The sequence below is a fragment of the Oncorhynchus kisutch genome, linkage group LG21 (assembly GCF_002021735.2).
Source record: "Oncorhynchus kisutch isolate 150728-3 linkage group LG21, Okis_V2, whole genome shotgun sequence".
Taxonomy (NCBI): Eukaryota; Metazoa; Chordata; class Actinopteri; order Salmoniformes; family Salmonidae; genus Oncorhynchus; species Oncorhynchus kisutch.
The window spans coordinates 23,614,190-23,639,165 of record NC_034194.2 but is presented as its reverse complement, the minus strand read 5'-3'; the positions used below and the strand labels follow the sequence as shown (position 1 = coordinate 23,639,165).

At 40.8% G+C, this 24,976-nt stretch overlaps 1 protein-coding gene across 7 annotated transcripts in view; it reads right to left on the bottom strand.

The window, feature by feature from the left end:
• The window catches only part of snx9b (sorting nexin 9b), a 30,373-nt gene extending 9,782 nt beyond the window's left edge, over positions 1-20,591 (bottom strand). For 2 of the 7 annotated variants that reach the window (XM_031800223.1, XM_031800224.1), the window contains exons 1-5: positions 20,159-20,553; positions 12,490-12,576; positions 11,826-11,900; positions 10,476-10,592; positions 1,366-1,443 (exon numbers count right to left, since the gene is read on the bottom strand). In XM_031800223.1, the coding sequence (XP_031656083.1) occupies positions 1,366-1,443; positions 10,476-10,592; positions 11,826-11,900; positions 12,490-12,576; positions 20,159-20,170 (369 nt within the window). In that variant the 5' untranslated portion in view covers positions 20,171-20,553. Of the gene's footprint in view, positions 1-1,365; positions 1,444-10,475; positions 10,593-11,825; positions 11,901-12,489; positions 12,577-20,158 lie in introns of all 7 variants that reach the window. The other 5 variants (XM_031800221.1, XM_031800222.1, XM_031800227.1 and 2 more) reach the window with 5 other exon arrangements.
• Positions 20,592-24,976: the final 4,385 nt, after the last annotated feature.

The window sequence follows — 24,976 nt, the reverse complement described above, 5'->3', positions numbered from 1 at the left end:
TGTGTTGAATGGAACACGGAAGTTGAACCCTGGACTTGCAGGTACAGCGTGTTTCCTCAAGTCACACAAAATTATGCAAAAACGTCTCTCGCGCACAATGCCACTCTCACGCTTATCTAAATAATTGAGAAATTCATGCCTCGTATTCAAGTCCAGCATTGTGACGCACTGCACTGTACCATTCAGATCATGCCAAGGCACGGCAGGATGCAGCACGTCACTGTAAGGCTTTCTCCCAGTCATTTCCATGGCTGGAGGACTACATGTGGTCAAGGACAACACAAGCAGAACAGACACACATCTCATGCGTTCTACAGTCATTCATTCACTGAGACTATAGAAGAATTTTGCATCAAGACAATCGACAGGACAACTGCATGCCATGCGTATGGGGCAGACGTTGGCCATGCCGCAAGCATGTGTGTGTAGATCAGGGCTGTTCCTGGAGCGCTACCCTTCTCTAGGTTCACCCCAACCCCAGTTGTAACTGACCTGATTCATCTCATCAACCAGCGAATTATTAGAATCAGGTGCGCTAGATTAGGGTTGGAGCGAAAAACCTACAGGATGGTAGCGCTCCAGGAACAGGGTGAGAGAGCCCTGTGTGGATGTGTGTGTGTGTGTGTGTTCGCGTTTGTATAGGAAGTTGCTGACCAAACATCTCCATCATAGGCTACTTACAGTAAGCCACAAAACAAACAGAGTGAGAGAGAGTACATTAGAGGACCACAGTGGTGGGGAACACAGACTCATAGCAGCTGTAGTGTGTTACCACAGAACAAACTGCAGGAGTTTTGACTTATTCTGCTGAATTGTCCAACAATTTGTTTACAACATATAAAAACAATGGTAAAATTGAGACAAATGATTGCTGGCTCTTGCCTGGTGGGAGAGCTTGTTCACTGATCACTGTAATAATAGATTGGTTATAGGGAACCGTGAATGTTGAGATCATTCGTTTGGTGTTTAGTGCTGGTAATAAGAAACATTGATCCATAGCGGTGCATGTTGTATCAGAGATGTGCTGATCAATTTCATTCATCTGTGATGGGATGCGTGTCTGGAGGTGTAGGGGGTCAGTAGTCTTGATTTCGGCCTCTGATTTGGAGGTTCCAGTTAACAGTTACCCTCATCAACTGGCTCCAGGTCAGTTGTAGTTTGATGGACAGAAAGTAAGTGGACCCTGGTTTAGGGAGTGGGGTGTAGGAGAGGATGGGGGTGGTACAATGTAAGATCATGCTCTTGCAGGCTGAGCTGGGGGTGTGTGGGGGTGGGGGGTGGGGGGAGGTTGCAGGGGGGTGGGGGGGTGGAATTTGAGATGGGAGGTGGGGGACGGGGCCCTGACCACCGCTCGGTGCTGGTTACCTCGTCAGGGGAAGAGGAGGAAGGGGGGGCCTGGGTGTCGGGGGTGTCCGGCTGAGGACTACAGGCCCCAACATCCACCTTGAGGGGAGAGAAGGTGACATCATCACAAAGCGCCTGCGAGTGAAGGGTAACCTGGGCAATGCGGACCCCAAGCAGGGGCCACAGTGAAGTAGGAATATTTGATGAGAGACAGTAATTGTGTTCTGTTGTTGACTCCCCTCTAACTTATAATAGGGGTACCATGTCTTCAGTTGTATAGCTATCCCATTTTCCAAGAAAAATAAATAGCTAGCATACAGTGCCTTGTAAAAGTATTCAGACCCCTTGGATTCCTCTTGGATATATTGTGTTACATAGTGGGATTAAAAGGGATTTAAATGTCATATTTTGTCAATAATATACACAAAATACTGTGTAATGACAAAGTGGATAAGTAAAAAAACATTCTGAATACAAAATGTAATAACTAAAATATAGTTGTTGCATAAGTGTTCGGTCCCTTTGTTTAGGCAAGCCTAAATTAGTACAGGAGTCAAATTTGGCTTAACAAATCACATAAAGTTACATGGATTCACTTTGCGTGAAATAATAGGTTTGGTAGATGGGTAACAAATAGGGCTGTCGCCGACAACAACATAAAAACATTTTGTTTTTTAAAATTGTCGACCGGAAGTAGTCTATTCTTTCAAACAATCGATTGGTCGAAATGTTAAAACATGTATTTTTTGCATTATATAGACACACCCAATGTTCCCTCTAAGCTGCATGCTGTGCACAGTAGCCCAAGACTGCCGCGCAGCTCCTCCGGGACTGCCGCGCAGCTCCTCCGGGACTGCCGCGCAGCTCCTCCGGGACTGCCGCGCAGCTCCTCCGGGACTGCCGCGCAGCTCCTCCGGGACTGCCGCGCAGCTCCTCCGGGACTGCCGCGCAGCTCCTCCGGGACTGCCGCGCAGCTCCTCCGGGACTGCCGCGCAGCTCCTCCGGGACTGCCGCGCAGAAATAACAGCCCAAAGAGAGAAGCACAAGATTAAACTTCACTTTCTAGAGCAGTGGTCACCAACAGGTCGATCGCGATTGACTGGTCGATCTCCAAGGCATTTCTAGTCGATCGCCAAACATTTCTGTCAAAAAAACAACGATAAAGCCTTGTTTGCCTCTTTTTTTTTGTATTTGTCTCAGGCTGTTGGCGATAGATGCACCCGATTTAGCTTCCCTGCACCAGGTAGGCGAACTCTTGCCATTTTGAACCATTTTATGTGTCTGAAGGTACAAACTCAGCCTTTCCAGCGGGCCAGAGAGCATATCAAGTGCACTATAGGTCTACCGCTGGCCAATCGGATGGCTCAGATGACCGTGTCTACAGTAACGTAACAGGCATAAAATAAATCTACAGTAAAATTGATACTGTGAGATTTCAAAACGTTTAAAACCCTGACAGGAGAGAGACTGTCAACCAATACGTCAAAGAGCTGCTGTTTGTAGGAGTTCATGTTCTTACTCAGCACTGTCAACACTTTGTATTCAACACTTTTATAAACCATAAAATGCGCATTCTTCCTATTTCCACTCAGCGCTACAACAAGCACTGCAGCAGTAATGAACGAGTAGGAAAGTGTATCTATAGGATTGCATTAATATTATTAACAGCTTGGGTCTTTTTTTAATATCGAGGAATATTTAACTTTCTCTGTTCATAGGAGTAACAACATGAATCTGTGGATGAGGCAGAAATAATGCGGTGCGACTCAAGTTTCGCCATTAGCTGGAAGACAGTGTGGCTTTTTGGTCAGTGGAGGAAAGGAAGAGCGGAGGGATGTTGAGAAGTGGACCCTCAGTCTGCTGCTCTCTCCCTCTGCTGAGACTGACCATCAGATGCAGGCACCATCAGCCCAGTAAAATAAAAATAAAAAGCGAATTATTTAAATGCTTACTCAGCTGTGCTTCACAAGTAATACAACATCAAATCTATTACTGGTGTGATCATATTAACTTTTCAAATGTTCTTACGTTACAGCCTTATTCTAAAATTGATTGAATAAAGCATTTTCCACCAAGATGCTCGGCCAAATGCAGTTTGCCAAAAGACACCAAAAGGACTCTCAAACAATGAGAAACAAGATTCTCTGTTCAGATGAAATCAAGATTGAACTATTTGGCCTGAATAACAAGCATCACATTACAGCCAGGCACTGCTCATCACCTGGCCAAAACTATCCCTATGGTGAAGCACGGTGGTGGCAGCATCATGCTGTGGGGATGTTTTTCAGCGGCAGAGAGTGGGAGATTAGTCAGGATCGAGAAAGCTGAAAGGAGCTAAGTACTGAGAGATCCTTGATGAAAACCTGCTCCAGGATGCTCAGGACCTCAGACTGGGGAGAAGGATCACCTTCCAAAAGGACAATGACCCTAAGCACACAGCCAAGACAATGCAGGAGTGGCTTCGGGACAAGTCTCTGAATGTCCTTGAGTGGGCCAGCCAGAGCCCGGACTTGAACCCGATCTATAGCTGTGTAGCAATGCTCCCCATCCAACCTGACAGAGCTTGAGAGGATCTGTAGAGACGAATGGGAGTAAAAGTGATACTTCAGTTTAATTTGCAAACATTTCTAAAAACCTGTTTCTGCTTTGTCATTATGGGGTATTGTGTGTAGATTGTTTTTTTTCCCTCACCAATTAAATCCACTTTAGAATAAGGCAGTAATGTAACAAAATGTGGAAAAAGTGAATACTTTCTGAATGCACTGTATATGGATCTGTACCATTTACTTTGAACTGGACTGTGTTTACAGCATGAGTGGTCGTGAGTTGATGCGCTTGTTTTGAGATCAAAGTGAGAGCTGCACGTAGCCACGTGTGCACAGTTTGTACATATCCTTTGCTAGTTACTGAGTTATTAGCCCAGTTATAGATCACTTGTAGTCAGCAATAGGGGAGTGATTGCTTCCTACAAGAGCACAAAATATGTACATTTCTAGACATCTTTGAAAAGCGAGTAAGGTAAAGAGCTTTTTTTTTGTCATAAACAGGTAGTGTTGTATTTTGAGACAGTCTTGAATAAGCTAAGAAACCAATAGGCAGAGGGTAGCATAATTGGTCTGATTCTCTGTAATAACGGTATGCGAATAATAATGCATTTTACTTTGTAAAGTGGTTTCTTGCATCCCACAACACTTTCAGTCACCTTGTCTGAAGGACAAGTGGATTAACAGGTTAATGTCAAACCCTGCATGCTTTTTTTTTCTTCTCCAAAAGTCTCATGGAATGTAGGCCTACATTGAACACCACACAGTGGCTGCTACTGTAGGCTGAATGATTTCCATGTTAAAATGTTATGAGATGCATTTTCTCCATTGTGTTTGATGCTATGCCACTCTGGTAGGCCTACATCATGATGAAATAGCCATAGCCACTGTTAAAACTGTAACTTAAAGCGGGTACAGACTCAGTGTTCACAGTAAACGCACACTGGAATTTGAACAGAATTTGAACAACTTCAAGTTTGCACTCGGCATACCTGAAATTTGTTCAGTGCCGGAAAACAATTGAGGGAACATTGGGCACACCTGGGGTTGTGGCGGTCGGTCTCACGGTAATTGACCGTTAATTAACAAACACATTTAGCATCTCCTGGCTTACACAAATAGCCTACAAGCCATTTTAAAAAGTACAATAAATCCATGTAATATAGCCTACACCTATACAATAAATCCATTATTTATTTTAGACAGTTCTAAAGAAGCATGATATGAAGAAAATGTAGTCTATTTCAGAAGAAAAGAATAGCATACTCTGAGTTGTCCTTATGTTAGGTCCTGATGTGGGCTACACTAGTTCTTTTAGCAGACAAGATTTGCTTATAATTCCGTGGCATTATTTTATAGTATGAAGAATACAATTGAACAAAGCTGAATAAAATATAAATATTTTCTCCAAACGATTTGAGGGAGTGCGCACATGCGCCTATTCTGTGTTAAGAAAAAAATAGGTCCTCCTATATGCTTAGAGTTATTAATGTAACTTTAGTTGTTCTACAAACGTTGGGCTATATATATATATATATATATATGATTAGACGAATGATGATTTGAAAAAAGTTGCTTGAAAGGCATGAGCTCCGCTTTGTTTTTTTTTGCGCAGGCTTTTTGTGCAGGCTGTACACACCACAATAGTCTCTCATTCACAATTTGACAAGCACATGATAATGCCTCGAATTTCACGGTGGCATCACCTTTGTGGCCGTAATGCATGCTAAAAAATCCATGCCTTTTGTGGCTCGGAGTGCTGCGTTGCGCTCTTCTCCATGAGTGTGCGGCGCAATCTGAAGCGCCTCTCACTCACATGGCTTTCAGTCACTTGATCAGGTCTTTCTTACAAGCTTACAAGTGAAGACCGACACATCCGGGACGCAACTGCGCACGTCCTTTTCCAATTCCGAGGTGCATATTGAAGATAATAGAATAACTGTCCTCGTTTACTTTTCGTCAGCCAAAAAGAAGAGTAGGCCTAACAAATGGCAAAAGCACTAGCCTATGGCACTAGCCAATGTCCCCCATAGCACAAAAGTCGACCTATTCTATTTTGTGTAATAAATAAATATTCCAAACATAGTCTTAGACAGTTGTGGGATGTGATAGATCCCACATTAATATAACCACTAGCATTAAAAAAATGTTTTTAATGCAATGAGGCTGATGCAACGGATCAGAACGTTTAGCTTAAAATGTTGATAAACTATTAGGCTACTTCTTCACATTAACAGCGCAGCAATGCACACATACATGGTAGTAGGCTATAAGTGCAAATTTTCCATTAGCGGGAAAACACCATTATCAAAAGTGACCACAAAATGCAATTATGCATGGATTTCTTTTATTATAAAAAGGTGCATTTTTATGCTGAAAATTATCTTCCCCAAACTTGAAACTCACACGTTAGGCTCTACACCCCTTGTAAAGCAGATTAATGTGCATCACTTTAAGAAGTTATTTGGCCAGCCACTTTAGTTGTGATACAAACCTTTAAAACATATAGGCCTATGGGCTAGGCTACATGAGGTTTGCGACTATGATTAGAAAAAGTCATTGCTTCTTATGCTAGGCATCATTTACAAGTGATAATATTGCTTCTTATGCTAGGCATCATTTACAAGTGATAATATATCATATCAGTAATAGGCTAATATTGTCACCCATCAGACTATTCTTGATTTAATATTGTCTTTACATATACTAAATAATACATGAGTGACATTTGTTTTGATATAGAATAGACCATTATCACACACAGGGGCAGCGGGATTTTCTATAACATTTGCATTGATGTCAAAGTGATTAGAGGGACAATAGAGTGCTGAGTATCAGGCAGTTAGCAAGTTTGAAGGGCTACTAATGACCATCAGCAGCATCAGAGCTTGGAGAAGCCTAATTACCGTGACTAAATGGTCATGTGGAATTTGACTGCCTTCATGACTTAAAATCAACTATAAATTCACATTGAGCTTGTCTGATGCTTTAAGCCCACTGTTTGATGAAATAAGACACAAATGACTAAAGAGGGAGCCCGAGATTAAGATTTTTTTTTTAAATTTAGCCTGACCTAACCATCCTCTTCCCACTCCTACTGGCTTTTGCAGATTCTGCCGTGACTGCAATCTTTCTCATGTGGAATGCCAATTTAATCTTACCATTTAGTACCATGCACACTATGTAAATATAGCCTATAAAGCCAACAAATAAACCACTGCAGCCTGCAGGTAGAAAATATTTGGATAAAATTAAATATCCTAAGGGAGAGAGCTGGAAAGAGTTTTTAAATTAATTGATGAACTATTGTCATTCTCAATGGATGTAAAAACAGACTTCGCTTGTTTGCTGTTTGAGGTGAGGAAAACATTACTTTGAGAAGCTCCACAGCTCATTACTGGGGGTTTGTTAAGCCAACCAGAAATACTATCAGATCCCAAAATTGGCACATTTATATGCCTACATTAGTGCGCAGGCCAGGTAGCCTATAGGTCTACTTCTATGGGTAATCAACATTGACAGGAGTGCTCCAAACAAAAGACAATGACTAAATTGACAACTTGGAAGTGGAATGAAATGACCCAAAAAGTGTTTCTCACAAGTGTAGCATAGGTTGTGCACTCTGGAAACAACGTGTCCACTCCGACAATGTGAACAGCAAAAGACTGGAATAATATACTGAGTACATAATTGGCGGAGAGAGTGCATTCTGGACAGAGATGTGCATCTTAGCCACACTCCACTTCTTCTTGGACTGTACCATCCCCATGGCCTCTGCAATCGATTAGTTCACCTAGATGGGTGTGTGTCTAGTAAGACAAGTGTCTAGTATGCCATAAAATAATAATACAAATAATATAATACACATTTTCTACTGCTCAACTAAAAAATTATCTTGGCAGACCAACAGCGTATCAACCAAACAAATCGACACAGTCGACTTATTGGGGTCAGCATGCATTCAGTTGAACAACGAACTAGGTATCCCCCTTTCGCTTAACAAATCAGACATTGAATATCTCTTTAAGCATGGTCTATTTAAGTGATAATGCCCTCGAAGTTGGGTGTTTGGAGGATATATTGGCATGGGGGTTGTTAGGCCCGAGACTTTATTGTAAAGGGTTACCAACATATTCAAATAATGATTGACATATTTTCATAAAAAACATTATTTTAATGAATTTATTCATACGATTTCATCCTTCCACAAGATATAGTCCCGAAACAAATCTAGGGTTGCTACCCAAGCCGGCTGGTCATTCGTTCTATTGGTTCGGTTGCCAGAGTCATGACCCAGTCTTTCAGTCTTTTTGTTCTGCATCTATGGACGCGACCCAGTCATTCGTTCTAAATGTTCCATTGCCATACTGGCTGGCAACGTTCTTATCCCTTGCTTGCTAGCTAGCCAAATTACAGCTAATTTACAGTCACATCAAACAATGCAGAAAGATTAACAACAGTAGCTGCATTTGTTTAAGCTGTTTTCTAGTGACATTTATTTGGATACATCCATAAAAATGAGCTAATGAGGCACGATTTCGCCTGGTATAGAAAATATGCTCTCTCGTTATTCAGAGGAGCTAGCCAACAACACACCTAACACAATAACTTCAAACTGAAGCTGGAAAGACCACAAACTAGCTGACCTTCGTTTATGTTCTACGTTTTATCAATTGACAATTCTTTGTATATATCCATAAAAATGATGTCAGCTGATTCATGATTTCGACTGGCTGAGAAACACTGCCTGCCTCTCTTTCTCGTCCCGACTCATTACTATGGAACAGCTGGAGATCAAATTGGAATATTGAAACAATGTTGCAAATGTCAGAGAGACAGACAGCAAGCTTATACAAATCTCTGCTGTTCAAAACTAAATGTTAGTCTAAAAGAAATGTGAGATAATGTCTAGATGCTATTTTATAGTGGAAATCAAGTTTATAAATTGCCTAGCTGGGCTGATGAGACACTGGATTGCGCAGTCAGATGGAAGAGTAAATAGGCATTTTAAAGTCATAGATTTAGCCAGTGGTAACTTGTGGAATAGACACCGGCTGGAATGTGGTTTTAACCAATCAGCATTCAGTATTAGAACCACCCGTTGTATAATGAATAATCATGCTGTGCATTATGTATTAAACCACCCAGACACCTCAAAGATAGTCAGTCATCCTACTGAACTAAGCTGCAGGAGAGGAAGGAAACTGCTCAGGGAATGATACCACGAGGCCATTGGTGATTTTAAAACAGATACAATGTTCAATGACTGATGGGAGAAACCTGAGGATAGATCAACATTGTAGTGACTCCACAATAAATGACCTAAATGACAAGGGTGAAAAGAAGAACACAAACATACTAAATAAATATATTCCAAAACATGCATATTGTATGCAACAAGGCACTAAAGTAATAGTGGAAAAAAACATGGCAAACAAATACATGTTTTGGCCTTTGGGCAAATCCAACACCACACATCACTGAGTAACTGCCGCCTCCTTTTCAAGCATGGTGGTGGCTGCATCATGGTATGAGTATGCTTGACATCAGCAAATACTGGAGAGTTTTTCCAGCATTAAAATAAAACGGTATGGAGCTAAGCACATGCAAAATCCTAAAGCAAAACCTGCTTCAGTCTGCTTTCCACTAGACACTGGGCGAGGAGGTCACCTTTCAGCAGGACAATAACCTACAACACAAGGCCAAATCTACACAGGAGTTACTTACCAAGAAGTCAGTGAATGTTCCTACTGTAAGTGGCCAAGTTTTTACTTAAATCTGCTAGAAATACTATGGCAAGACCTGAAAATTGCTGTCTAGCCATGACCCCCTACAGCTTGACAGAGCTTGAAGAATTTTAAAAGAATAATAGGCAAATATTGCACAATCCAGGTGTGTAAAGCTCCAAGGAGACTCAAAGCTGTAATGGCTGCCAAAGGGGATTCTAACATGTATGGGCTGAGGGAGCTGAATACTTATGCAATGACTATATTTTAGTTATTTTATTAATTTACAAAAAATATAAATAATTTTTCTTCCACTTTGACATGAGTATTTTGTGTAGATTATTGACAACAAAATGGAAATTAAATACATTTTAATCCAACTTTGCAACAAAATTAAATCCAAGAGATGTGAATACTTTTGCAAGGCACTGTAGTTCCCATTCACTCATACTCACATTCTATTGTATTTTTCAATACATACAGAATCACACAATGTAACCCCCTGTCTTTTGCTGAGTCCTAAGACCAATATCTAAAAACAGGGATCATTTAAAACCCACAACCGTGGGTCAAAACGTCACACCACCATGGTATCGTTGGGAGCAGTGCATTGTGGTCTAGCTTGGCACAGAGGCCACTGTAGCAGGGAGGGACTAGTATAGAGTGATAAGAATTAGTAAGGGGTGAGTCACATGTAAAAGCAGAGGAGAAGAGACAAGGGAAGTATGATATAAAACCCAGAGGCAAACAGAGACATGAGGTTACACCACAATTATGATGATTTAAAAGACATTAGCTCCTATTTGAAATGAAATATTTTCTCACTGTGGATAAACATGTCATTACTTCTTCAGTGTGCTACCTGGTTCTGAGTGGTGTTGTTGGCTGGGGCAGCGAAGGCGTCAAAGAATGATAGGTCTGGGGCGTGGGCAGCTACTGGGGCAGCTACATGTCCTACATTTCCCCCTCCTCCTGGGAGCTGCAGACAGAAGAGAAGCGACAAAGGAGAGAGACAGAGAGAGAGACAAACATATTTACAAACAACCACATTTTACATCTTCAAGTTCTAAGCTCAAGTTATGGTTGATTTATAGAAGGTTGAGTGGCTAACCACCTGGGAGGCCACTGAAATGGTATAGTGAATCTAATTGAGTAGCCATACACTGATGAACAAAAATAAATCCTAACTAACTCTTTACTCAGCAGAAGTAGCCCTGTTTTGTATACACCTCCCCCCGAGATTGTAGCCTGGTGTACAGAGATAGAAACCACTTGCTTTAGAGACACAGTGAACTTTAGTCCTGCTGTTTTCACTGAAGAGAACAATAACAGTATGTGGATATCAGTTGTCAATGGGAATATTATGACCCTGTGTGGAACCAAAACTATCTAGGACAGCTGGGGAGGTAACTAATGGTCAAATAGCTGGTGGGAGTCTGCCCAATAGTAACAAACACGCACTTCCATCTTGTGAATAAAGAAAGTAAGCACTGAGCAGGGTGATGAGTTTTTACTGGTCCTCCAAATACACACACACACACACACACACACACACACACACACACACACACACACACACACACACACACACACACACACACACACACACACACACACACACACACACACACACACACACAGCGTGATCTGTTACTGCTGTGACTACTCAGTGCTGTTTGGAGTAAGACTAAACTGTTTAGCAGACCTCTCCTCTCTCTGCCATCGACTGACTGGACAGAACTCACATCTCTGTCTTGGCTTTAAGAAGACCACAGAGTGACTCACCCCATACTGAAGTTAATACTGTATCACAGAAACACACTACTCAGAAGGGTCCCTACACCACTGCATTAGATAAACATAGTGATACAACACCCAGTCCCGAAGGAGGTATATCCTGTCCTGGTTTCCCAAAAGCAGAGAAACTTGGCGAGTGCTGCCTTTTCCTTGACCCCTTTCCACAACCCTGAGCCCATTCCCATTGACAATCCCAGTAACACGACACAAGCTGCTTATCCATGTGTAGTAACACTGTAGGTACACTACTAACAGGTTCAGGCTACAAGGCGAATGCAACTGGTAAAAAAAGAAAAGTAAATTATACATAGAAGATTTGAAAAACAGTGAAACAATATATGAGAAGGAATAAGACATTGATATAAAGTGTAAATGAAGCCAGTTCCATCGACAACACTCCAAGCCACTCCCTAACCTCAATGTAGTCTTCTGGCACTAGTCCAACCTCTCCTCTGGAATTCTGTGCTTCTATCCAGCCTCCTCCAACACCCTGAAACAAAACACACCAATAAGAGAGACTGTGATTGGCTTTGTGAGAAGAGAGTGTCATGATATGACGTGATTGGCTGATGACAGATTTGATGATGAAACAGTTAGTCACTGGACCTTTGAACTGCCGTTCCCGCATGATAGCAGTGACATCACGTTGGCTCATTATACTACAGAGAAGAGCTTTTATTGTCTATGTGATCATGTGAGATATTGATCATGTGACTTTACAGGGCTGTAAACAGGACACAGAATATAGTTGAGCCAGCAAGACATGATACTTTTATACTCACATAAATGCACACAGAACTGATGTATATGCATAGTGTGGTGTGAGGGGGAAAGATGTGAGAAAGTTAGATGGGGGGTAAGAGCGCGCACGAGAGAAAGGGGGTTCGAGAGAAAAGAATACTGTATGAGGACAAAAATAGAGACAGATAGAGAGATATGTGGAAGAGAAAGACAGCGATAGAAAAAGAGATGGGTAACGATAGGGATAGAAAAAGAGATGGGTAACGATAGGGATAGAAAAAGAGAAACGGGGTAATGAAGGGGGGGGGGGTCAGGAGGGGGGTCAGTCACGTGCTCACCTGATTGGTGATAGTGACGGTCTCTCCCTCTCTCACGGTCAGCTCGTTGTTTCCAGGCTCAGCAGTGAAGTCATACAAAACCTGTGCCTGAGAGAAACACAACAAGAGTCAACACAATCAGGGCCAGGCCAATCAGGCCAAACACAAGACACACATCATCGTTTATCTGCTGAGGAATGGAGTGAGGAAATCTCAACCTCAAACAAGCTGAACTAGTTCTGCTGCCAAGGACTTCTGCTGTGCGGACTCAACCTCAGCACCTGTATATACATCTCAAACAGAGCTTGAACCCTGATAGGCCCATTCCGACGGCCTCAACTCACCCTAGTGACTCAGTCCACTAGACCAGTGGTTCTCAAACTGTATGTATGTGTGTGTGTGTGTGTGTGTGTGTGTGTGTGTGGGGGGGGGGGGGGGGGGGGGGGGGGGGTAGAATAGTAGAATGCACAAGGTGCAATTTCAAAAATTGGGTAGTGCATCATCAGTTCCTCTTGTCATGTCAGTCATTGCATACTTATATATTTATAGATATTTATAACTTGTCAGAAATGTCCAGATCAACTAGCCCCTGTTAATGTTATTTAGCTATGATGTTTTGTCCATAGATTGTTGTAATGTTTGAGTCACTCAAACATCACATGAATACACATTAGACTTGGCAAAATGTGTTAGCTTACAAATGGAAACATTTTCTATGCACCCCATGACAAAATGTGTAGAATTAAAGGAAATAAGCTTTAAACCTACTAAATGTTCTCTCCGCCAACAAGAGGGGTGTGAACAGTTTGTGAGATAAACAGAGCTTGTGCCCATAGAAATAAGCGCGTGTGCAGGGGGGGATCTGACAGTGGGAACAGTGTTCTTGACAAGGGGCTCCTTCGAGAAACAGTAACCCCCCCCAATTCCCTCTACGCCTCTTTAAGAGGGAAGTGAGAGAAAAACAAGTGATCATATCACTCCATGATTAACCTCTTTCACTTCTTCACTGACGCCATTTTTAGACAGCTCAGCTTGACCTCTGCACAGATTGGTCTATTGGTAACCCCAAGGCTACAGCAGTAACTTCAAAGAACGTTGTAGCATTTCAGTATGAAAGGCCTCTGGGAGAGGTAGAAAGCCATAGCTAGGGCCAAGAGTTATTCCTGGTTAGGTCACATGGTCAGGGAAACCTCCTGGCCTATGCTATGTACAGAAGATAAAAGAGGGGATGAGAGTCTCGGACAGAAGAGGGAATGCTATTGTCATAATGGTGTAGAATTCACAGAGCTACGTCAGTGCTTGGGCAGCTAGCGTATCGATTAGACAGACTGAAGCAATGTCTGTGGGCAATTCCACGGTAACGGATTTTTTTTCACATTAAAATGTACCAAAAAAAATAAAAAATAAAAAAATAACATTGATTCCAAAGTTCAACAACTTAATAACTTCAACAGAAAATGTAGAAAAATCATTGAGTGGAAGAACTGTGCCAATGCAAACTTTGGTCATGGAATTACGGGAAAATCTCCATCAGGTTTTAATGGGACCAGATTTTTTACGTACTCTAAATTAAGATACAAAGATGTCTGCAGAAAGAATTGTGTGTTAGCAATGACATGGCACCTTGAGTAAAAAATATATATATTTTGGTTATTGAACTACAGTAAGTGAAGTGGATTTACAACTGCAACAGAATTCCGGTAACGGAATTACATCATGGGTCCCTGATGTGTAACTTTGGACATCACAGCCCAGTGCAGCGGAGCACAGGAGAGTACAGTGCAGTATGATACAATACAGTACAGCAGAGTAGAGCATAGTTCAATACAGTCCAATATACTGTACTATATCACATCGGACTGTACTTTACTGTACTCTACTCACTATATTGTATTGTGGTGCCCTACTCACTATTGTACAGTACTCGACAGTGCTCTACTGACAGTATTGTACTCTACTCACTGTACTCTACTCACTGTACTGTCCAAACTTGTGAAACATACAGTACCAGTCAAAAGTTTGGACACACCTACTCATTGAACGGTTTTTCTTTATTTTTACTATTTTCTACATTGTAGAATAATAGTGAAGACATCAAAACTATGAAATGACACATATGGAATCATGTTATTTATTTATTTAACCTTTATTTTAAAAGGCAAGTCAGTTAAGAACAAATTCTTATTTACAATGACCCTAACCCTAACAACCCTGGGCCAATTGTGTGACACCCTATGGAACTCCCAATCTCGGCCGGTTGTGATACAACCTGGAATCGAACCAGGGTCTGTAGTGACGCCCACACGTAGTAAACAAAAAAGTGTTAAATTAAAATATTTTAGATTCTTCAAAGTAGCCACCCTTTGCCCTGATGACAGCTTTGCTTTTCCTTCACTCTGCAGTACAACTCATTCCAAACTCTCTCAATTGGGTTGAGGTTGGGTGATAGTGGAGGCCAGGTCATCTGATGCAGAGCTCCATCACCCTCCTTCTTGGTCAAATAGCCCGTACATAGCCTGGAGGTGTGTTGGGTCATTGTCCTGTAGAAAAACAAATGATAGTCCCACTAAGTGCAAACCAGATGGGATGTCGTATTTCTGCAGAATGCTTTGGAGCCATGCAGGTTACGTGTGCCTTGAATTCTAAATAAATCACTGACAGTGTCACCAGCAAAGCACCCCCACACCTCCTCCACCATGCTTCACGGTGGGAACCACACATGCAGAGATCATCCGTTCACCTACTCTGCGTCTCACAAAGACACAGTGGTTGGAACCCAAATTTGAGATTTTTTAGTCATCAGACCAAAGGACAGATTTCTACCGATCTATGGTCCATTGCTAATGTTTCTTGGCCCAAGCAAGTCTCTTCTTATTGATGTCCTTAAGTAGTGGTTTCTTCGCAGCAATTCGACCATGAAGGCCTGATTCACTCAGTCTCCTCTGAACATTTGATGTTGAGATGTGTCTGTTTCCTAAATTCTGTGAAGCATTTATTTGGGCTGCAATTTCTGAGGCTGGTAACTAACGAACTTATCCTCTGCAGCAGAGGCAATTCTGGGTCTTCCTTTCCTGTGGTGGTCCTCATGAGAGCCAGTTTAATCATTGCACTTGAAAGCTTTTTGCAACTGCACTTGAAGAAACGTTCAAAGTTCTTGAAATGTTCTGGATTGACTGACCTTCATGTCTTAAAGTAATGATGGACTGTTATTTCTCTTTGCTTATTTGAGCTGTTCTTTCCATAATATGGACTTGGTCTTTTACCAAATAGTGCTATCTTCTGTATACCACCTCTAACTTGTCACAACACAACTGTTGGCTCAAACGCATTAAGGAAAGAAATTCCACAAATTAACAAGGCACACTTAATTGAAATGCATTCCAGGTGACTCTCAACCATGAAGCTGGTTGAGAGAATACCAAGAGTGTGCAAAGGGTGGCTACTTTGAAGAATCTTAAATATATAATATGTTTTGATTTGTTTAACAGTTTTTTTGTTACTACATGATTCCATGTGTTATTTCATAGTTGATGTCTTCACTATTATTCTACAATGTAGAAAATAGTACACATTAAATAAAAACCCTTGAATGAGTAGGTGTGTCCAAACTTTCGACTGGTGCTGTATTGGAGATTCTTCAAAGAAAACAATTATGAGCTGAACAGTATGCCAGTGGAAGGGAGGACAGTAGCAGGTAACCCAACTGTGGTTTGTGACTATTATGATTTCCCATTGTAGCAACTTCAGTTGCAGTAATTCCGTTACTGATTCTTTGGTAATTCCGTTAACAATTTAGTAATGAATCACTTAATCATTCAAACAAAGAGGAGTAAAATTACCAAAATGTTGTCTGTGAGTATAACAGAACTGATATTGCAGGCGAAAACCTGAGGAAAATCCAAAGAGGAAGTGCCTTCTATTTTGAAAGCTCCCTGTTCCATTGCATGCCTTCGCTCCATTTAAAAGGGATATCAACCAGATTACTTTTCCTATGGCTTCCACATGATCTGAACAGTCTTTAGACATAGTTTCAGCCTTTTATTCTGAAAAATGAGCGAGAACAATCACATCGCGTCAGTGGATGGCTGGGTGCCAGCAGAGTTTTGCATGCGCCAACAGCTTGGAGCAGACATTTTCTCGCTCTCTCTCCTATTGATAAAGCTACGGTGCGGTTAAAATATTATTTATTATTTATTGTAAAACAACCTGAGGATTGATTATAAAAAACTTTTGACATGTTTCTACATACTTTACGGATACTATTTGGAATTTCCGTCTGCCCCGTCGTTACCGCTCGAGCCTGTGGATTTCTGAACATAACGCGCCAACCAAATGGAGGTGTTTTGGATATAAAAATAATCTTTATGGAACAAAAGGAACATTTATGGTGTAACTGGGAGTCTCGTGAGTGCAAACATCTGAAGATCAAAGGTAAGCGATTCATTTTATTGCTTTTCTGACTTTCATGACCAATCTACTTTGCTGCTAGCTGTTTGTAATGTTTTGTCTGCTGAGAGAGATGTCCTTACATAAACGCTTGGTTTGCTTTCGCCGAAAAGCTTTTTTGAAATCTGACATGCCAGGTGGATTAACAACAAGCTAAGCCGTGTTTTGCTATATTGCACTTGTGATTTCATGAACATTTTATATTTTCAGTAATTTCATTTGAATTTGGCGCTCTGCAATTCAGCGGATGTTGACGAAAATGATCCCGCAAACGGGATGGGTGCGCCAAGAAGTGTTCCTACCTCTTGACTTGATTCCACATTTTGATGTGTTACAGCCTGAACTCAAAATTGATTACATTTGAGTTTTTCACCAATATACACACACAATAGCCCATAATGACAAAGTGAAAACATGTTTTAAAAAATGTTAGCAAATGTATTGAAGATGAACTACAGAATATCTCATTCATATAAGCATGCACAGCTCAGGCAATATTTTATAGAAGCACCTTTGGTAGCGATTACAGTTGTGAGTCTTTCTGTGTAAGTCTAATAGCTTTCAATACCTGGATTGTGCAACATTTCCCATTATTATTTTCATTTTTCAAGCTCTGTCAAATTGGTTGCTGGTCATTACTAGACAACCATTTATGTCTTGCAATAGATTTTGAAGTAGATTTAAGGAAAAACTGTAACTCGGCCACTCAGGAATATTCACTGTCTTCTTGGTAAGCAACTCCAGTGTAGATTTGGCGCACATCTCCCAGTGTCTGGTGGAAAGCACCCTGAACCAGGCTTTCCTATTGGATTTTGCCTGTGCTGAGCTCCCTTCTGTTTCTTTTTTATCCTGAAACACCCCCCAGTCCTAAACAATTACAAGCATACCCATAACATGATGCAGCCACCGCTATGCTTGAAAATATGGAGAGTGGTACTTGGATTTGCAACAGAACATGACTTTGTATTCTGGGCAAAAAGTGAATAGCTTTTTCCACCATTTTTACAATTTTACTTTAGTGCCCTGTTGCAAACATGATGCATGTTTTGGAATATTTTTATTCTGTACATGCCTCCTTTTCACTCTGTGAATTAGGTTACTATTGTGGAATAACTACAATGTTGTTGATCCATCCTCAGTTTTCTTCTATCACAGCCATTAAACCCTGTAACTGTTTTAAAGTCACCATTGACCTCATAGCGAAATCCCTGAGCGGTTTCCATCCTCTCCGGCAACTGAATTAGGAATGATGCCTGCATCGTTGTAGTGACTGGGTGTATTGATACACCATCCAAAGTGTAATTAATAACTTCACCATGCTCAAAGGGATATTCAATGTTTGAAGTTGCCCTTCTTCGTGAGGCATTGGAAAACTTCCCTGGTCTTGTGTAGGCCAGTGACAAAATAAATCTAAATTTAATCAATTTTACATTCAGAATGTGTAACAACAAAATGTGGAAAAAGTCAAGGGGTGTGAATACTTTCTGAAGACACTGTATTTGTTACTTCATTATCGTCCCTCTTCATAAGGGCATGAAATTTGAAAATATTTTAAAGATACAGTATGTGGGTTTTTGGTAACGGAATTTAAAGGCACAAGGCAATATGTCTTGAATTTACAGAAGGTAGGAATTTCTCCAAAACTAAATATAAGTGTTGATATTAGTTGACATCGGTCTTTATCTATTTCTGATACCTTTTAAGACTTTCTGGTATATGTTTTCTAAGTCCCCTTTTCCATCTGTTTATCCAGAAATCAAAGCCTTTACTTATTCCTAATTTTTAGGATGGAAAACGGTTGAAAAACATATCTATGCCTTAATTTCCCAAAAATATATACTTTCATTTGACACCCAATTTGATATGCTCCTATGAATTTCACATGTTGGTACTCACGGGTCCTTTTCCATGGAAATGCCCCTGTCTGTCTCTGTCTCGGTCTCTCTCTCTCTGTCTGTCTGTCTGTCTGTCTGTCTGTCTGTCTGTCTGCTTAGCACCTTCAGCCTCTGAATAGAGGTCTATTTTAATGTTAGCCTCCCAGCCAGCTTCCACTAGGCCGGGAGAAGACGGGGGACAGAGAGGGGGAGGAAGAAAGAATGATACCATAGACAGAGTGAGTCAGTCAGTTTTGGCAGAAATGCAAGTTGTCAGAAGACTTTTGGGTGCTCTTTAGCTCAGTGTCTGGATCTACAGCTAGGCTACACACTGAAGCTGATGGAAGAGAAGAGCGTTGGCTAATACAACATTCCTAATGATTCATAGAATGGATTACAATGAGACGAGAGGGTGGAAGCAAATAGCCAACATTCTTTGGAACCTCTGGACAGACCATAAAAAGGAACGCAGAACTTAGGCTACATAATAGGATCTATTTGATGTGGCCCTTGTGTAGCCTACATACTCTTGCTGATGATAAAAGTACAGGAATGGCTGACATGTTTCAGTTGAATACTCCATAGAAAGGCGGAACCACATAGTCAAGATTCCTTAGAATGTGAAATCAATTTCAATTCTGTCCTTCAAACGCTACCCCAAAAGGAAGCATGCAGTCTCAAGCGAAATCACCAGAGATTAACTCAAAAGACAGCATCTTTTATACAACGTACACCTCCATAGAATTCTAGGATGCTCCATTATAGAATGTTAGAGGAGGAATCCTTCATAGAACGAATGGGCCTTTCCCTTTCATTCCAAGCCAGTCTATTTCACGCCTAGCCTCATCGTAGCATTTTGCACATAATAATAACAGCTATAGATTACATAATACCCTGCATAGTGCAATGTTAGTAGCTTGGTACCTTAGTTATCTTTAGTGGGCTTTTATGCGTATCAATAAGTTAACACCAAAGCGTTTAACATTTTCACACTCTGCCACAAAGTTCTGTGCTCAAAGCACTACACTTCCCAGAGTTCTTAGCGTAAAGAAATGACCCGCACTGGAAGGGTAATAAAATGTCACAAGACACTTTTTAATGATACATATTTTCCATGTTCATATAAAAGCGTTCCTAAGCCATTTTGAAGTACGAACAACAGAGAAAATAAAATGTCTTCTCCCCTGTCTTAATACCGGGGAAATAGTTCACAAATGTAACCAATTTCGAGGTGAGCGCCAGACTGAAAATAGAACTCTCACAACCCTGATATTCTCCTTCTCCGACTAACTCTGGTGCTAAAACAATTCAAAATGGATAGATCGCCAGCTTTCAGAAAAAAAAACACTTCTGTAAAGATGTCATCCTACCTTGTTTGCCATTGTCGGTGCATTAATCTATCATTACAAAACGGGCCAAGGTTTTCGTGGGTTACAAATCCTCAGCCAGACATTTCCTCGCAGCTCAACTGGGCGAAAACAAGGCACTTCTTGGGGCGAGTCGTCGCAGAACAAATTTTAATACATCACTAAATACAAGATGCCCTTTAACCTCAAACCTGAGAGAGACAGCTAAAATGGTTGAGTGCGAAAAAATCCTTGACAGTCAATCCCAATTGTGTATATCCAGTCAACAAAAATATGACATTTCTTTATAGCGGGTAAATAGCTGAATTGACTCCGGAGCCCGGGGAGCAAGATTCCTGTAGCCTACCGGTAGTAAGAAACCGGAAAGATAGTGGGCTCAGTCCAATGGTTCTCCCAAGACAAGCAGGCCTATAGACTATGTATATGACAAGTTAGTTGTGTGAGTTTGTAGATCCAGGTCAGGACTCTCCTATTCCTAGTAGCCTTGGCCAAGCTAAAAACAATAAATATAATCAAACGTATAATACTACTAACAACAACAACAATAATAGTAAGGCCTAATATTAACATAAAACTAGCGCTACTACTACGTCTAATTCTAATAATAATAATAATAATTTATTTTAATACATTTAGGTATGTTGTCTTTTATTTTGAAATTGTATTTATCATACAGAAAGATCAGTGAATAGCATTTAATTGTATGTCAAATTAGATTCAAATAAGAATTGGTTAGTGCCATGATATTTCAATATCATCATTTAATTGTTACAATGAATCCTTGTGAAAAAGTTTTGACAGTTTGACAGCACATGACATGCAGGTGTGAAGGGCGCTGTTCAAAAGAGGAAAAATATAAATGTCGCCATCTGCTGGACAGAAGCATGGTTAAAGGTCCATAGGCCTAATGAATTTACAGTGTCAGTCCAGTAGAAGCGCATTTAAATTGTTTTAAGTTTGACACAGGCTTTTCTTCCTTCCTAGATAAATTTGCTCAGGAGTTTGTCCCACTGTTTAAAATGATTTGGAGTCATAGTTATAGGTAGATTCTGGAAATGTAATACAAATCTTGTGAGGAAAGTAATTTAATAGTTTAACTTATTCCTGTTAGAACAAAGGTTCTAACGATGAACGTAGCCTTAAGATGCTTTTGGGAAACTGAGCCCAGTTCAGTTTATGCTTGGTGATGCCACGGGGCAGCCCTATCCTTACTCCTTCCAATGTGTATGATATGATGAAATATGTGCCCCTTGTTATTGTACTGTTTGGAGAAATGTAAGCACTAAATAATCATATATATACAGTATATATTTATATTTGTTGCCCTTCGTTATTTCCCTTTCATACCCATGTCATCAGTTTGATAATGCTAATTACTCCTTTGTTATGTTTATCCTGGCAGTCTCCTGCGTTGGATGCTATATGTTAAGCCAATTCCCCATAGTCACCTGGCACTACTTTGTCATGTCTGCACCTCTATGTTATGTGTTGATAAAGTTTCCCTTTTGTATCTTCCATCCAGATCATCACATCCTTGTTATCCACATCCTATCTCCAAGGCCTTTACAAGCCACCACTCCTAAAGCATCCTTCCTAACCTTCCCACCGGCCTTACAAGCCCTACAAAACCTTCATTCCAAACCCTCTCCCAACGTGCCTCTGTTCGTTCCTGTGTTCATTTGTGTTTGTGTAATAAATACCCCTAAACCTGGATTCCTACTCAATCTCCTCATTTGCATTCTGACCAATGTGCCACGGTGGAAACAACAGTCCTGAAACTAGTTTACAGTCTGTCCTTGCCCTAGTCCTTTTCTTTACTATTACTATTTGGATAGATAGGTGGAGGATAAATGTAGATAATGTCTACAGTATCTAATTCTATAGTTGCAAGTCATTACTTGGCACTGTTTCTCCTCATAGGCAGTACTAATATGAGTTTGACTTAAATGTAATGTTTCTGTGTGAATTGCATCCCGATTCCCCACCTTTTTCCCAAAGCACACTTTCTTGTACGGATTTAGCAAAGCAATGCTGGAAACTATCCTATGCTTTTAAATCCATGACGAGGACTGTGCAAATGCACACTTCAGGAGAAGGGTGGAGAAGAGCCCTTGTAGTTGAAGCCTACAGTGCTCTCTCAACCACCTTCTATGCCAAGTCCTGTAGCTGAAGCCTACAGCAAAATATTCTGGATGTAAGTGCTACTCTACAGCATGGTAGTGTTCAGGTTATTGTAGTCCCATCCTCCACCACAGTTCTTGTGACATTTTGTTTGCAAGTAAAGTTTCTGTTTGCATACAGTAGTAAATATTGTCAATTGTAAACACTACAGTAGTGAGTTATTATATCTCACAGGGGACAATACCAGAGACTCTGTAAGGGGGCTGATCTACGATATGGACTGTAATCAATCTGATTCTTCTGAATTTCTGTTGTCTAAAGGGTACAAAACATTTTGGGGGAAGAAAAGCCTTTCCTATATTCACTTATTTGCTCCAGTCCAGACCTTACATTGTTCCTTTCAACTCATCTATTTTGTGATCTTACCCTTTGGAAACTATGAGAAGGGAGTGGTTCACCTGACTAACGTCAAAGATCTGTAGGCCTATATCATGACGAGATGTTTATGTCTCCGCCCTAACAATGGGAATCATTGTCCCAAAAGCGGGAAGGCAGGGAACAAGCCCATAGGTCCAAAATAAGCCCATGGAAACACATTGGGCTTATTTTGGACAGATCTTGTCAAGAGTGAAACATCTCATTTTGCCTCTTCCTCTCTGCTAACGTCATTGCTGTGTGCAGGCAAACCCCAGCAGCTTTTCCAGCAGACTGCCCCCTCCTGCCTTCCAGATCCTGCTGACCAAGCTGCCCCCCATCAGCCAGGTGGAAATGCTCTCCATCGGAAGCAAGGGCTGGAGTGGCACCAAAATGGCAGAAAGATGACCGGTTACTGGTCTTGAAACGCATGTGTAATTCTGGTAAACTGTTTGCCACTTGTGGCAATACATATTGTTGCCACATTTTTGCCACAGATTGAAACAGAATCTCAAGATAATTATTTGCCAGAAAAAACTCTGTTGAACTGTTTGCAACTAGTGCCAATACATTTTATTGTTGCCAATAGTTTTGCTGCAGTTTCACCACTAGTGGCAACATTTGCAAACTTCTGGCAATGTTTTGTGGCACACAATTTAGTTTGCAGCAAATTTGCCACAAACTTGCTGGAAGTTTGCAGCTAATATTTACTTTTGCAAGGGTATCCATTGCCACTCAGCTGTGTTCAGTCAAGTTTACAGTGTCAATTTGTTAGCCACTAGTCGCATGTTCAATAATTCTGCAAATACAGTTGAAAGGAAAAGTATGTGAACCCTTTGGAATTACCTGGATTTCTACATAAATTGGTCAAAAAAGTGATCTGATCTTCCTCTAAGTCACAACAGACTAACACAATGTGCTTAAACTAATAACCTGCACGTTATTGTATTTTTCTTGTCTATATTGAATACATAATTTAAACATTCACAGTGTAGCTCGGGAAAAGTATGTGAACCCCTAGGTTAATGACTTCTCCAAAAGATCATTGGAGTCAGGAGTCAGCTAACCTGGAGTCCAATCAATGAGACGAGATTGGAGATGTTGGTTAGAGCTGCCCTGCAATGTAAAAAAACACTCACAAAATGTCAGTTTGCTATTCACATGAAGTATTGCCTGATGTGAACCATGCCTCGAACAATAGCGATCTCAGATGACCTAACATTAAGAATTGTTGACTTGCATGAAGCTGGAAATGGTTACAAAAGTATCTCTAAAAGCCTTGATGTTCATCAGTCCACGTTAAGACAAATTGTCTATAAATGGAGAATGTTCAGCACTGTTGCTACTCTCCCTAGGAGTGGCCGTCCTGCAAAGATGACTGCAAGAGCACAGTGCAGAATGCTCAATAAGGTTAAGAAGAATCCTAGTGTCAGCTAAAGACTTACAGAAATCTCTGGAACATGTTAACATCTCTGCTGATGAGTCTACGATACGTAAAACACTAAACAAGAAGGATGTTCATGCGAGGACACCACGGAAGAAGCCACTCCTCTCCAAAAAAAACATTGCGGCAAGTCTGAAGTTCGCAAAAGAGCACCTGGATGTTCCACAATGCTACTGGCAAAATATTCTGTGGACAGATGAACCTAAAGTTGAGTTGTTTGGAAGGAACACACAACATGTGTGGAGAGAAAAAAGTCACAGCACACCAACATCAAAACCTCATCCCAACTGTAAAGTATGGTGGAGGGTCAACCAGTTATTAAATCCAAGGGTTCATATACTTTTCCCACCCTGCACTGTGAATGTTTACTCGGTGCGTTAAATAAAGACATAAAACATATAATTGTTTGTGTGTTATTAGAATAAGCAGACTGTGTTTGTCTATTGTTGTGATTTAAATGAAGATCAGATCAAATTACATGACCAATCCAGGTAATTCCAAAGGGTTCACATAATTTTTCAATACAAAAATGTTCTTGCTCTTTCGTGAAGTTCTTCCAATCTTAAGTTGTAAATCATTATCAAGGTAAACTAGTTGAAATTCTAACCTGTTTCTTGAACACCAGTGATTATTTTAAGAATAATAACAACAGTGTTACCTGTAGGACAATGTCTCTATCACAGATCTCCAAGTGTACAGTAAGGGGTACAGCCTTCATCAAATCATTTGTCATAGTTAATTGTGCACACTGATTGCTATGGTATGGACATGACAAATCGGTATAGACATGACAAATAGGTATGGACATGAGAAATAGGTATGGACATGACAAATAGGTATGG